General features: G+C 31.4%; 1 protein-coding gene and 1 long non-coding RNA gene across 23 annotated transcripts; both read right to left on the reverse strand.

Annotated features, from left to right (window-relative positions):
- Positions 1–2,099: 2,099 nt before the first annotated feature.
- On the reverse strand, positions 2,100–3,478 carry LOC141663536 (uncharacterized). The gene is made up of 3 exons (XR_012551542.1): positions 3,268–3,478; positions 2,561–2,599; positions 2,100–2,491 (listed from the first exon to the last, which is right to left on the reverse strand). It is a non-coding gene; the product is annotated as an uncharacterized LOC141663536 (long non-coding RNA).
- A 5,740-nt stretch (positions 3,479–9,218) lies between these two features.
- Positions 9,219–13,506, reverse strand: LOC141666602 (eukaryotic translation initiation factor 6-2-like). 22 transcript variants are annotated; one of them, XM_074472692.1, is made up of 10 exons: positions 13,265–13,506; positions 13,034–13,082; positions 12,829–12,925; positions 12,568–12,662; positions 12,315–12,474; positions 12,004–12,108; positions 11,821–11,874; positions 11,650–11,708; positions 11,179–11,409; positions 9,219–10,650 (listed from the first exon to the last, which is right to left on the reverse strand). In XM_074472692.1, the coding sequence occupies exons 2-5, from the start codon at positions 13,041–13,043 to the stop codon at positions 12,356–12,358; spliced, it is 321 nt and encodes a 106-aa protein (XP_074328793.1). In that variant the 5' UTR covers positions 13,044–13,082; positions 13,265–13,506; the 3' UTR covers positions 9,219–10,650; positions 11,179–11,409; positions 11,650–11,708; positions 11,821–11,874; positions 12,004–12,108; positions 12,315–12,355. The 22 variants fall into 22 exon arrangements, with proteins under 22 accessions (XP_074328793.1, XP_074328792.1, XP_074328797.1 ...); XM_074472691.1 differs by having other exon boundaries at positions 11,793–11,874; XM_074472696.1 differs by having other exon boundaries at positions 11,179–11,264; positions 11,821–11,904.
- Between the last annotated feature and the right edge of the window lie 218 nt (positions 13,507–13,724).

Below are 13,724 nucleotides of genomic sequence, written 5' to 3' on the forward strand. Positions count from 1 at the left end.
AATCTTGGAAATGTCATCATTGAATCAGTAGCTCTTGTCTCAGTACTTAAACACAATCTGCTAAGTGTGAGTCAAATCTGTGACAGATGTTATCATATGGATTTCTTTGAAGAACACTGTGAAGTTGTAAGTAATTCTACAGGCAAAGTGGTTCTGAAAGGTTACAGACATGGTAACATATATGAAGCCAGACTTTCAACAAATTTTGATGGTTCTGCAATATGTCTGTTGAGTAGAGCATCAATTGAAGAAAGCTGGAATTGGCACAAGAGACTCTCTCATTTCACTACACCATGTATGGCCTCTAGCAACACCCAAAAAAAGTGTAAAAATGGCCGAAAAGTGTTACCTAAAGCTAAAAATTGGGCTATGGTTACATTTTTTGAAAATTTGGTGGTGTTGGATTTGCTCGTGCTACAATAGATGTCTATGGTAACACTTTTTCAACCTTTGGTAACATAGATAAAAATGTAACCATAGACCCTCTATGGTTACACTTTCAGTATCTATGGTAACATCATGCAGGCGTAACAATAGTTTTATTGCAACACACTTGAAGTTATAGTAACACCGAAAAAATGTTACAATAAACTCTTTTGCAACATAATTTAAGCTATTGTAACACAAGATGATAAAACAGTTTAATTCTTTTGATAACATCTTTATAATTTATTGTAACACTTCCTTTTAAACACTCTTGTATATATTGTAACACTTTTTCCTATTTTTACCAACATAAAAATATCTATTGGTTACACATTTTAATTTTCCAAATATAATAATTCATATCTACTTGTAAACATTAAAAACCTAAATACACATTTAACTTTGGTATAACTTTTCAACCAAAGATCTAATTCAACCAAATACAAACAAAGTTCTCATTCAAAAAAAGAGATAAAGTTCTAATTCTTCCAAAACAAATTGAAATTTTCCTTCCACTTGATTTGTCCGTTGCCTCCTCAAATTTCCAGATTTTTCGTTCTTGCTTTTAAATTTGACAAGTATTGGTAAGAAGTACTTGATCCAGGTCTGCTAGATTTCCTTTTTGATTTCTTTTTTAGAGAAAGCTTGCCAACTGGATATGGATTGTGTTCCTTGAATCATAAAACTCAAATTAGTCGGTTAGCATTATATATTTGTATTTTCAATAATTTATGTCCTTTTTTTATAATTAAAATAACTTGAAGCCAACCATGTAAAATTGTAAATGATTGATACATATCCTAAAAATTATGAAGCAGGAGATATAAAGTATCAAGTGTTGCATGAATTGTCCCACTTAAGACAATATCAAAATTATTTCGAAGTATTATAATGACGGGAGAGCATAAAATAATATGATGATCATCTACATATAACATCTAAGAAGATTATTTTCTAAAATTATCATCTATAAAATGCCATAATTATGCAATGTGACTGCATATGAAACTAAGCGATTCATATGTAACCAATGTTTTTTACCAGGAAGTTAAAAAAAATTAAGTACATGTTATTTTACATAAATTAATTGCCACATAATGTGCAATAGCTTTACTAACAAGTTGTAAAAGTTTTGACCGTTGGCAGTGACCAAATTGCATGGGAAGTTAAATTTTCATAATTTATCATTTGAAAACAAAAATAAAGTAAGCATCAATAAATAATATTAAACATTTCATAAATGCAGGCTTAAAACTATCCAAGATATAAATAATAATAATTATTCTCATATGGTTGTGGATGATGTAGGTCCTCAAATGGTTCTGGCTGAAGAGTCGAATAATAATGTTGAGACGTAAACAAGACGGAGATAGAGTTTTCAGGCCCAAATACATGTGCATTGAGAAGTGTGGAAGGTAAAACAAGACAAATTTTATTAGATAATAGAAAAAAACTCATAAAAATATATTTCTCTATATCTCTCTCGTTCAACATCGATCTCTCTCTATATACAAAAAACAATTCAAACTCATAAGCAAGCAAATAAAAAAAAAGTATAGAAAAATTAAAATTAGAAAAAAACTCAAAAGAACTATAAGAAATAGAAAACTAAAAATAAGACATATGAAAAGTAAAATCTCTAAAACATCATACATAATTGCAATCGTGCACTTAGTTGGAAGTGGGGAAAACTAATGAGGAGAATGGAGTGCCTCTGACCTGTAGACAATGGAGAAAGACACAATATATGAACTTTTTTAACTTGTAAGACTTATAGTTTCTAGGATTTTTATTTATAAATAAAAACTATGCAAAGTTTTTACATGCTTTGATATGTCAAATGCTACAAGCTCTGTAATACCCGTGCCAGCCTGAAGCAACCAAAATATAAAATAAGCAAATATAAGTGTATTTATTATAAGGGAAAACATATTTGTGGGGGTGGAAAGAAGCTGATTTAAGGAAAAAATGTATCATCTTAAAGATACAAAGAAAATTTTGAATAAGAGCAAGAACCAGTGGAAGGTGCTTCCATAACTCCTATGAGTACCACAAAGGTCATTCCCTGAAACAACATATGTAAGAAACATAATAAATCATTAAACAGACACATGTAGAAGGGCTCGTGGTATACCTGTATGTCGTCATTGAAAACATGATGTGTAGCTCCATACTTTGCCAAAAGACCAGAACATACACAACGCAAAATGGACAATTCATCATTTTATCTTACGAAGATCATCAAAACATTTTTTTTATTTACAGAAAGTGGAAATATCATTTTCTTAATAAAATACTCCACATATTTCCAAATAAAATTAAATGAATTACAAGTTAATCAATTTAGAAGTAGCAAAATATAAACCTACTTATTTAACAAAATTTCCACAGTAGAATCTTGAATAATACCATTGAAAACAAAGGAAATAAATACAACAATGGAACAAATAATTAAGGCCTAAACACTCTTCAACACACGCTAATCTGGAATAAATCAACCATCCCCCCCCCTCTCTATATATTTTACCGGTCTCTCTCTCTCTCTCTCTCTCTCTCTCTCTCTCTCCATATCACTATATCTCTATCTAATTATTTCTCTCTCCCGAATCCCGTTTTTTGTATTATTTTTAAATCCTCTCTCTCTACATCTTTGTCTCTCTCCTTTCGATTTTAATTTATCAATATCTCTCTTGATGCAGTTCATAATTTCTAGGTTTATACATAGGAAGCCCATTTTAGAAAAAATAACAAACCAATGCAAAATTAGTAACATGGATTATAAAAAGTGAAAGCTAATATACATAAACATCTAATTGAAATCAAGAAGAAAGCTTCAAAAACCTTATGTAGAATTCGTAATTGAAGCCTTGTGTGAAAGCCCAAATAGAAACCTTAATTGGTAGAACTCCATTGCTACAAATATGTTGAATACGGTGAATACTGATTTAGTTGAAGAGAATGACGTAAAAAGCGATGGGTTAGGGAAGAGAGGTCGAAGAGGGTGAAAGTGTTCAGATTGGGGAAGTGTCTGGATAAGTGATAGAGTAGGTGTTTAGATAAGCGGGTTTAGAATTTTATTTTTGGCCACTCAAATTTTGGCTAAAAACTTGACCCGCCAATTATACCGCCTAATTTTCCAGGTCTATGGTAACAAATATTTTATTATCAATTCTAACACTATATTTTATGTTACAATAGAAATTTAATTACGTCTATGGTAACATCGACTAACCCCTATTGCAACGTCCAAAAAAGTGTTACCTTAGGTCAAATTTTAGTGATTTAAGGTAACATTTTTGTTTATAACACCAAAAAAAATGTTGGTAAAGGCCATATATGGTATAGTGTGGGTTGTGTTTCGTGCTTATAGCCGAATGGAATATATGTATAAAAGTGATTGATTTGATTCCGTTACCTTGCTAAATGAATGCATGTGTAATTTCTAGAAGTAATGTGATTTATGTGTGTGTTTTGGTTCGAATGAAATGATGAAAAAGGAAGGATTGAGTCGTCTTGATATAAGGTTATATAAGTGTAATATCCAGGGATTTCGCGACTTGTATTCTCAAATATTATATACAAATGTGTGATTTAATATGAAATTAGAAAATAAAAATGTATATATGTGAGCACACGATTAAGTGACCCGTATGTGTTGATATGATTAAATAAATAAAGCGAAGATGTGACCGATAAAGATATCGGATTTTTGTGTAAATATAACGAGAATGGAAAAGTGAGAATATTTAAGATTTAATATGAAAATTAATGGAAGCATGAATCTTCTATTGAGGAAGGTGGGATTACGTGATATGTGACTTTTTCGTGTTCAGCAATGTGGTCGATGCATTTTTAAACAATTTTAAATATTTTATTATGTGAAAATAGGAGTATATGTGCTTTTAAATATTCTTATAAAATAATTAAAATTATATAAAATCATGGTATTTATTTTATTATCTCTAGAATACTACTAGAGACTTTATAAAAATAATGGATGAACTTATTTTGGTGATTTGGTATATTTAAATGATTTTAGAATCATTATTTTGATTTTTGAGTAGTACTTGTAAAATTTATATAAAATAATCTATACGCTCAAAAATTATTTTAAAAATATGGGGAGAAAGGTAATTTAATTCTCTACATGTTAAAAATAAAATTTCATCTCTTCCCATTCTTTAATTTCCCAGATTAATTATCTTATGAGCGAATTATATGATTTCTGCACTAAATAATATTGTAATAAAAATATGTTTTAATATTAAATTACCAAGCTGCCCCTGGGTGTTTATAAAACAAACCCAGCCCATTCTCTCCTCACTTCAGCCCCTATCAAATCCCTAGCTCTCTCTCTCTCTCGCCAATTTTCAATCTATCTCTCTCGATTCTTCATCTCTCTCTTGTTCCTCTTTAATTTGGATTGATTTTTGTTGTAAGCAAGGTTGGATTTTACTATTTTTCCTCTCCTAAAGAATGATATGTGCTTATATGTGTGTATACTTGTATGTATACTTCGATTTTTGAAGAACCCATTCCGAGTTTGGTTCGAAATCTTGGATTATGCTTCGATTCTTGCTTCTTTGTTTCTCCTACACTATGATATGTACTTGTATATATATATATATGGATGTATATATTACCCGGTCTTATGAAACCCATTTTGGGTCGAATTCGATTTTCTGAAAAATGGTTTTGGTTTTGATGAATTAATTTGTATTTGTGATGAAATGGATGAGTATTTTTTTGATTATATGTTTCGTAATTAAATAATGAAAGTGTTGATGTTAAATTCGGTTTTTCGAAATTATAACTTGAATTTTGTGAATAAAAGGTTCTAATTTACGAGTATTGGAACCAAGTTGTATATATCAAGTCCGTTAAATGCTTGGTGATTCATTTATGGAATTGCTTAATTGAAATCTATATATTATAAATTGTTGGATAACCCTTTCCTAAGGCTTGGTATCCATATGATTTTTAACTTTAATTTGACCCAGTGGACTATTCATTTTTAGGTTTGGTATTCATATTAGATTTATGAAAAATCCATGTACTTATTATGACCTATTTTAATTATTATGACTCATTTTAATTATAGAAACTTTATAATATAATTTTAAATATGAATTGTGTTATTTATGGTAAGTTTTTTTTTGAAACCACCTATGGTAAGTTTTTAATACAAATTTGAAGTAAATTTAAATTTTAACAGATCTATTTATAGAAATAATCTCATAAAATATATAACATAAAAATAACATATGTGACGAAAGTAGTTCTTAAATAAATTTGTCATAATATGTAGATGTAATACACTTATTATATAGATAATTTAATATTTCATAATCATATTATTTAATTTAAATTATAAATTTATTTATTTATTTTATTAAATAATTTTTGAAATCCCCGTGTGCAAAGCACAGGCTATAAACTAGTTGGACATAATTGGTTTTTAATCGATTAAGGTGGATGTTTGTTGTTGGTGTTGTTGTTTGTGTCGACTTGAGATCGATTGGGAGCTAATAAAATAGGGGGAGTGCTGCTCAATTTTTCTAAAAAAATGATATGATAAAATGATTTTAATGTTAGAAACAAGAAACACACTTATATTAATTTATCTGTTTCTATTAAATTATTTTCGAAAATGATTTATTTACTCAAATTGACTTGACTTAGATGGTTTTAAATTATATTTAGATAATCTTTAATTGATTTAGTTGATCGGTTAAAAGAGTTAACTGATTAATTTTATCGACTAAGGATCTATTTAAATAGTAACTGATTCCAATTAACTTGAGTTATATTTAAATATTATTTTCTATACTTACTCTGTATTATCAAGATAAATGTTTTCTTAAAATATTTTTGGATTGTGTTCACATAAGTCTGACGTGCAGGTATGTTATTTGGTAAGTGTTACTTGTATAATTATTTGAATTGGTATGTGTACGTGAAGTATATATATATATATATATATATATATATATATAATACTCGTACAGGTATTTTACGTATAGCGAATGGGTAGAATAGAGTTAGACGTTCAAGATGAATGATGATTTACTATGAGGATACTGAAATAGTGTATTTATATGTGTAGATTCGGAAAGTGAGAACGCTCGGTTAGGAAAGGAAATGTCCCACTAGGTGACGTGATAGTAAGTCCTGTGGTCAATAAAGGAAGCAAATAAGGCAAGTAACATTTCAACCATTGCCTCCTATGTTGTGATTCAATGTTATGATTGAATACCTATTGTCACCCTTTTTATTAGCCTTGTATGTTGACATGGCTTGTTCCTTTTCCTTTTGAATATTATACCTTATTTCAAATGCAAATGCTTTCAAGTTGATGATAGCTTTGATTTCCTGAACAATGGTTCTTTTGGTACACCCTACCCTTGCTATGTAACAAAATTTTATAAACTTGAAATTAAGAATGATTTTAAACTTGAAAGGGTCTCGATGCTTTCAAAGAAATGGTAAAGATTCTTAAATGAAAAGTATTTCGAAAATGAAAGTTTTCAATCCAAATGATTTTATGAATATCCATTGATTGGAAGTGTAAGTGGCCAAGTGACGCCGGTCTATTATGAAGACCAGTGAGGGCTGCCACATAATAAAGACCAGTGAGGGCTGGAAATTGAAAGGCTGAATACATGGCCTTATGGGTACCCTATTCACGTCTAGAGGGGCTATAAAATCCGGTATGGGGGTTGTACGTGGCTGATCACCCATGCAGTCTAGAGTGTCATACACTCCAATTGGGTAAACAAATATTTTGTGTAAAGAAATATCCAGATGATTGAACTATTTTCTTGAAAATGATATGATTTCATGAATGAAGAAAGGTTTTGATGAGAAGATCTGTTTTGAAAAGTATTATTTTGATAAAGAAAGGTCTTATGAAAGTTTTGAGACATGAGATGTTTTTATAAAGTATTGGTGGTAAAATGACTACCTTGGAATGAGCTTGATCTTAAAACCTCTTTTAAGAACCTTGAAACCTTATCCCTTATCTCATTCTGTTAAATAATCTTACCTTTTTATTTAATTTAGTTACTTGCTGAGCTTTTGTAGCTCACTCTGTTATTTATCTAACCATGACAGTTAAGCATGAGGAAGATGGTCAGGCTTAGGCACGACTGTTAAGAATATCTATAACGGTCCTCACTGTACTGTTAGAATCTCTATACCAGCTCAGGTAGGGGATATACATAAATAATAGCTGGGAGTAAGCTATGTTGAATTAGATCGTTGTTATCAGTACCTTTAGGTTGTTTTGTGTAATTCCAAACCAGAGTTAGGACTTTGGCTATTTATTAAGGTTTGTAATAATTTTATGTTGACCGTTAGTAGTTGTAACTTGTTTCATACCATAACATGTTTAAGATCCTTGTGGTGTAAAGGGGTTATATATTTAATTACGATAATGTGGTTAACCGTGAAAAGTGACTCCCCAATCTAGACCCCGGATTGGGAGGGCATCATAAGTGATATGATAACTCAAATATAGAGTTTGAAATACAAGGATTAAATGCTATATGTCGTATTTGCATCGTAATGTGTGATTCAAAGTCTATATGGTTAGAGTATATATATACGGGCTTTGGTATAAGCGTGTTGTGTGATCATATTTGAGTATATATACTTTTAGGGTATTGCGATTAAGGGAAATTGTTAAGCGTTCTGGGAACGTCGAGTGAGAATCTAATTAGGGTTTAATTGTTGATTGTAGATTCGGAGCGTAAAGGCATTCGGGCTAGGAAAGGGAAAAGTATACTAGGTGGCAGTAGTTCAGCTTCTGTGAAACAGGAAAGCGAATTCAGACAAGTAACTCTACTTGTGTAAATTATTGTAGAGAGGATATTGTTCATGCCATGTAGAGTATTGAACTTTTATAGCGATGTACCCATGTTATTGATTCTTGAGATACCCTGTCATTGTCCTTGTGAACTTGTTATTGATAAGATTATTGTTCAAACCCTTTGGTAACCTTTTTTTATCCTGATCACCTGTTAATACCTTGAATTCTTATAAACCCTATAAGAACCTTTGCAAATCCCTTGTGTAATAATCCTTCATTTCTTTATAATCTTATTCACGATGATCCTTAAAACTACTATGATTCACTAACTTGTGTACCTTGTGATCATTTGGTCAAGATCCCAAGAATTGAACTTTACTTATCCTTGATTCATTTCTCTATCTTTGAATTCTTGAAATTGAATTTAAGAATGAGTTTCGACTTGGAAGAGTCTGAATGATTTCATATTCTTGGTAATGATAAAATGAATATAATAAAACCTTTCTTTTCCAATAGAAGGTTTTCAAACGAATTCCTGATGGATTGGATTGAGACGTAAGAAACTAGTGGGACTAGTCCAGTCATATAAATAGGCTAGCGGGGCTAGTCCAGTTTAAGGCTGAAATTATGTCATAGATACCTTAAATAGACTAGTGTAACCACAGTTCTGTTGCAACACACCTTATCCTTTAGTAACACCAAAAATATGTTGGAATAAACTCTTTTGTAACACCAGATTTTCTATTGTAACACTCAATTCAATATCAATTCAATATTTTGGTAACATTTTTATATCTTATGTTTTTTAACACTGGTATTTTTTTGGTAAATGAGGTCTAAGCCTCGTAAAATATATAAAAGAGAAAGAATTTACATGAGTGACTTGTCAAAATTTCTCTTAGAACAGGCTCTAAGAAAAACAAAGAGAAAAAAAAATAAAATAAATTACATAAAAAATCAAACCTAAGTTAAAATAAGAAAAACAAAGCTAAAAGACTTAACCAAAAAGCCCACTAGCTAGCAATCTAAAAACAAACACCAGCCCACCATCTCCAAAAAAAAGAGCCCAAAGACATCCCTAGCCCATATGGCCCAACAGCAAAAATACTACTGCTCTCGGGATATATACAAACCCATATGAGCAGTCCACTCGAACCCAGCACTCGGAAATAAACCCTTGCAGCAAAAACGGCAACATCCAGAAACCCAGAAGCCAGAATCACAGATGTACATAAAATGCTCCAAGAGAAAATCCCAGGCTCCCGTAACGGAAGACAACAAAAAGGAAAACCTGATCCTCAAATGACAATACTTCGAAACAGCCAGACACCTGCAAAGCGAGCTCTGAAAATCTGGAAATAAACTAAAAGTAAGATTTAATCAGAGCACCGGAAGAAATCAAAAGAAAAGCATTTCGCACCTGTGACCACCACATCATGAGCATTACAATCATGTAGTTCAACCTTTCAAGGTATCGACGAATAATGGGAAAAAGAAATAGTATTCCAGCAAGCATATTTGGTGACAGGTAGATAACAACGGCCAAAATAAACATTGTAGGTGAGTTAGAGCCATTTCCAAACCAATTTTTAATGGTTTGAGCTAGCCCAAGAGGATTTTTCCATGTATAAGCATAGGTAACAGGTAGAATGATCACCCATGCAGCAGCAGACATAACCTTTAATATAAATCTAAGCTTATAGCCCTTATTTTATTAAAAATTACACAAACAAGAAGAAAAGTAATTATGAAAGAAAAAATATTGTTAAAAATGCCACATGTCAGAGTACAAGCATAATATAATGTAGATTATTTAGGATGCAAAATAATGGAAAGGGAATTATTTCACAATCCAATACAATTACAAATATAGGCCAAAAAAGTTAAAAATCAAGTTACATTGACCAAGCTTCAGTATTGCAGCAGTTATAAAGACACTTAGTACTTTCTTGAAGATATTAGCATTGAAGATTAAGCTTGGTGATCCAGAACCATTCCAGGAAACAATTTAAATTAAAACCACAAGGAAGCATAACATCAAGTAATTCTCTATATAGCCTTAAAACTGTTTAATATTACCTTGTTAATATTACCATACAAAAGTTAACAAAAGTTACAGAAGATGAGGCAAATTTTATTTTTCTGCTATTGAATGTTTAAAGAATATAAGAGAAGTAAAAAAATGATTTTAATATTACACACAAGTTACAATAACATAATACAGGGCACGGAAGCAAGAACAGAAGAATGTTATGAAGTACCGTATGTCTAAATTAAGCAGGGACAACAAGTTTAAGAGCAGTTAGAGCTTTCTTGATATTCTCTACAGCAGCCTAAAGCGTGGGAAATGAAGCTGCATAAGAAATACGAATACAAGTGTCATCCCCAAATGCATCCCCAGGGACAAGAGCAACCTGTAAATCGAGGACCCATATTAATTGAAACTAGAAGAAATTGTTACATAACAAAATAAGCAATTTTTCTTTATGTATTCCTCCCATAAGTATGATTATTAGAGCTAAATAGATCCTAATCCAGTAAATGATGTTAAGTAGCACTAGCAAGCAACTGAGGCTAAATCCAAATGGGATACTGTCATGCGAGCCCTGGATAAATGGGATACCGATAAATCAACTGCTCCTGATATAATTTCCTATAGATCAGAAAGTTCTAATGAAATATAGGTCAGTTGTATCTTGATACTCAGCTTATATTTTTAACAAAATCACTATAAATAAGACAACCAAGAAAATAGGCATCAATTATCGTTTTTGTAAATAGCAGTATCTGCACATATAGATGAAGCTAGCATATTTAACATATTATCAGCCTATTCTTGAAATAACATATTAGCATACAGTAGTTAAGTATAGTTAAATAGTTAGCATACAGAAGTTTATCAATATGAACAGGGCCTTGGATTTCTTAATTATATTACATACCTGTTATTCACGTATCAATCTTTGTGCAGTGAGAGGTGGTGATGGCAGAACAGGTGTGTGCGGAAGATAAAAACCATCAATTTCACCTAACATAAGCCACAGTATGCGTGTGTTAAAACATGCCTCACAGAAATTGAGGCCCAATTTTGAAAGACTCGCCATATTTGGGAGAAATTTATTTTCTCAGAAAACTGAAACTCGCATCACACATACACATCCTCCATTTGGGAGCTGAAAACCAAAGATTTATGAATAATTAACATAAAAAATCATTAAAGAGATGAAAATTGTCAGTACTCAGCACACATAAAGAATCCTTTTTCAGAGTTCTCGTTTTCTGCCCCAGTAGAATCCATCTATTTCTTTTAAAATATTGACAGATTTATACCATCATATACTTTACATGTTATCTTTTATTATTGTTTACAGTAACCTAACAAAGTCAACCGGGAATTATTATTCATGTCTTACCCATAGATGTTGTCTTTCCATCCCCATTGACACAAACTATCATGATTACAGCTGGTTTCCTAGCAAAAGCATAATTCACCAGCACCAAAATTAAGCTAAAATAGGTAAAATCACAACATCATGGAGATATTAAACAAAAGTACCATCCAAGTTGAAGCTCTGTTTTAAGACCTTTATTTGTCAGCAAATCCAGCACACTCTTCTTTAAAGCGTCTAAAAATATAACTGGATATACAGGTCATTAAAATGGAACCCCTATAGTAATAAATCAATCTATCAGCCAAAAATATAATTTCCTATAGATCAGAAAGCTCTAATGAGATATCAGTAATATAATTTCTTATATTAACACACCTGTTGATGACTCAGGAACATAACGATAATGGTGGAGAACACTAGTTGCTGGAAGAAATCTTTTGGGAACATTTTCAGCATATATTCGGGCTTCAAAAGCATGACCTGATCAAATTAAAACAAATAATACTCTGTTGACAAGGATTGTAAACTAATAGAGTAATAGTAGAAGCATAGATTGAGAAACTTGACGTCTTGGTGAAATTAATAATTTGACCTCATTCCCTGGGAAACATGTATATACTTGTAAGTGAGTAATTTTCGAAACAATCTCTATGATTACAAATTTGGAGAAGAGTCAGTAGGCATACCATGTAATCAGAAATCAAATCGTAACACTGCAGCCATACTTTCATCGGACTCTTGCACACTCCTCAAGCACATGACAAAACAAATAAATCTCCCGGTCTACAGCCACATCCTTACCTTGGTCAGTTGTAGTGTGAGGCAAGAGGAGCCCATTTTTGTTACCTACAAAAAGACAAAGCAAGCAAATTAAACACAAAAGATAAACTAGAAAAGATATTTAAACATTAGACGAAAAATAACTTTTATATCCCTTACCAGCACAAAGCCTTCCAAGCCTTCCAATGATTCGAGTCCCACCAATTGACGTTTTAACAACCGGAATCACACCAACTAACTCAGACTCGAACACACTACATAATAAAACATTCACACATTTATATATAGTAAATAAACAAAAGAAATCTGCTTCACCTTGAGGTTGTAAAAATAATGGAGACTTGAAACTCGATTAAATTATAAACAAATACACGAAAAAGCGGAAACCGATAATACGACAAATGAAACAAAATATTAAACCTGTAGAAGTTCTCGGAACCTCCAATAGCAACCAAACAGAAAGCATTGGTCAACTTGGAAAAAACCCCAATCTCACATGAATTCTCAAATTGAAGTCCTATAAATACAAACCCATTAATCATTATAAAATAATTAAAACCATTTCATCTACTCAAAATCCATTAAAATATAAACACAATATCATAAATAAATCCGAGAAACTTACTGGTCGCCATTTTGATATGATAAATTAGAGAATAAATTGATACGAAGGCCTGTAATATAAAAAAAACTTAATAAAAACACAAATTACACATATTCTAACAGTAATTTATCATGTACTAACAAGCACTTGAGTTAAATAGTATGGTTGTTTTTATAATCATATGATATTTATAAATACGTTTTTCATAATGCTGTAAAATAAAACATAGAAGAAGAAAAGAAGGGGAAGTACCTGAACAAGAAGAAAGCCCTAATTTCGAAATCCAAGCTTTGACCCAAAACCCTAATTTCTCCGATATCTGAGCTCTGACCCAATAATCTAAGCAACCCGACTCCAAACAACCCGACTCCAAGCAACCTGACTGATATTCAAGCTATGAAATTTTCTATCGCCTTCAGGGAGAGAGTGAGTTATTTGTGCGAGTGTGAGAAAAGAGCGGGTCAATTTTTCATTTGGGCAGCCCAAATTTTGGCTAAACTAAAGCCCGTTTTTATAATCCCGCCTAAATATTCATCGCTATGATAACACTTATTTTTAAGTCAATGCTAACAATAATTTTTTAGTTACAATAGGGATTTCATCATGTCTATTATAACAATTTATATTCTCTATTGTAACAGTAACACAAAAAAAAATGTTACCTCAGATTAAATTTTAGTAACTTAAGGCTTGTGATTCATGTCAAAAGGAA

Source organism: Apium graveolens, chromosome 6 (assembly GCF_009905375.1).
Source record: "Apium graveolens cultivar Ventura chromosome 6, ASM990537v1, whole genome shotgun sequence".
Classification (NCBI taxonomy): Eukaryota; Viridiplantae; Streptophyta; class Magnoliopsida; order Apiales; family Apiaceae; genus Apium; species Apium graveolens.

Excerpts from the sequence above, each read along its gene's own strand:
- LOC141666602 (XM_074472706.1), bottom strand. Across the intron at positions 12,663-12,828 it reads GGTTCCGAGAACTTCTACAG|TGTGTTCGAGTCTGAGTTAG; the intron begins GTTTAATATTTT and ends TTTATTATGTAG. Across the intron at positions 12,475-12,567 it reads GCTTGGAAGGCTTTGTGCTG|GTAACAAAAATGGGCTCCTC; the intron begins GTAAGGGATATA and ends GTCTTTTTGTAG.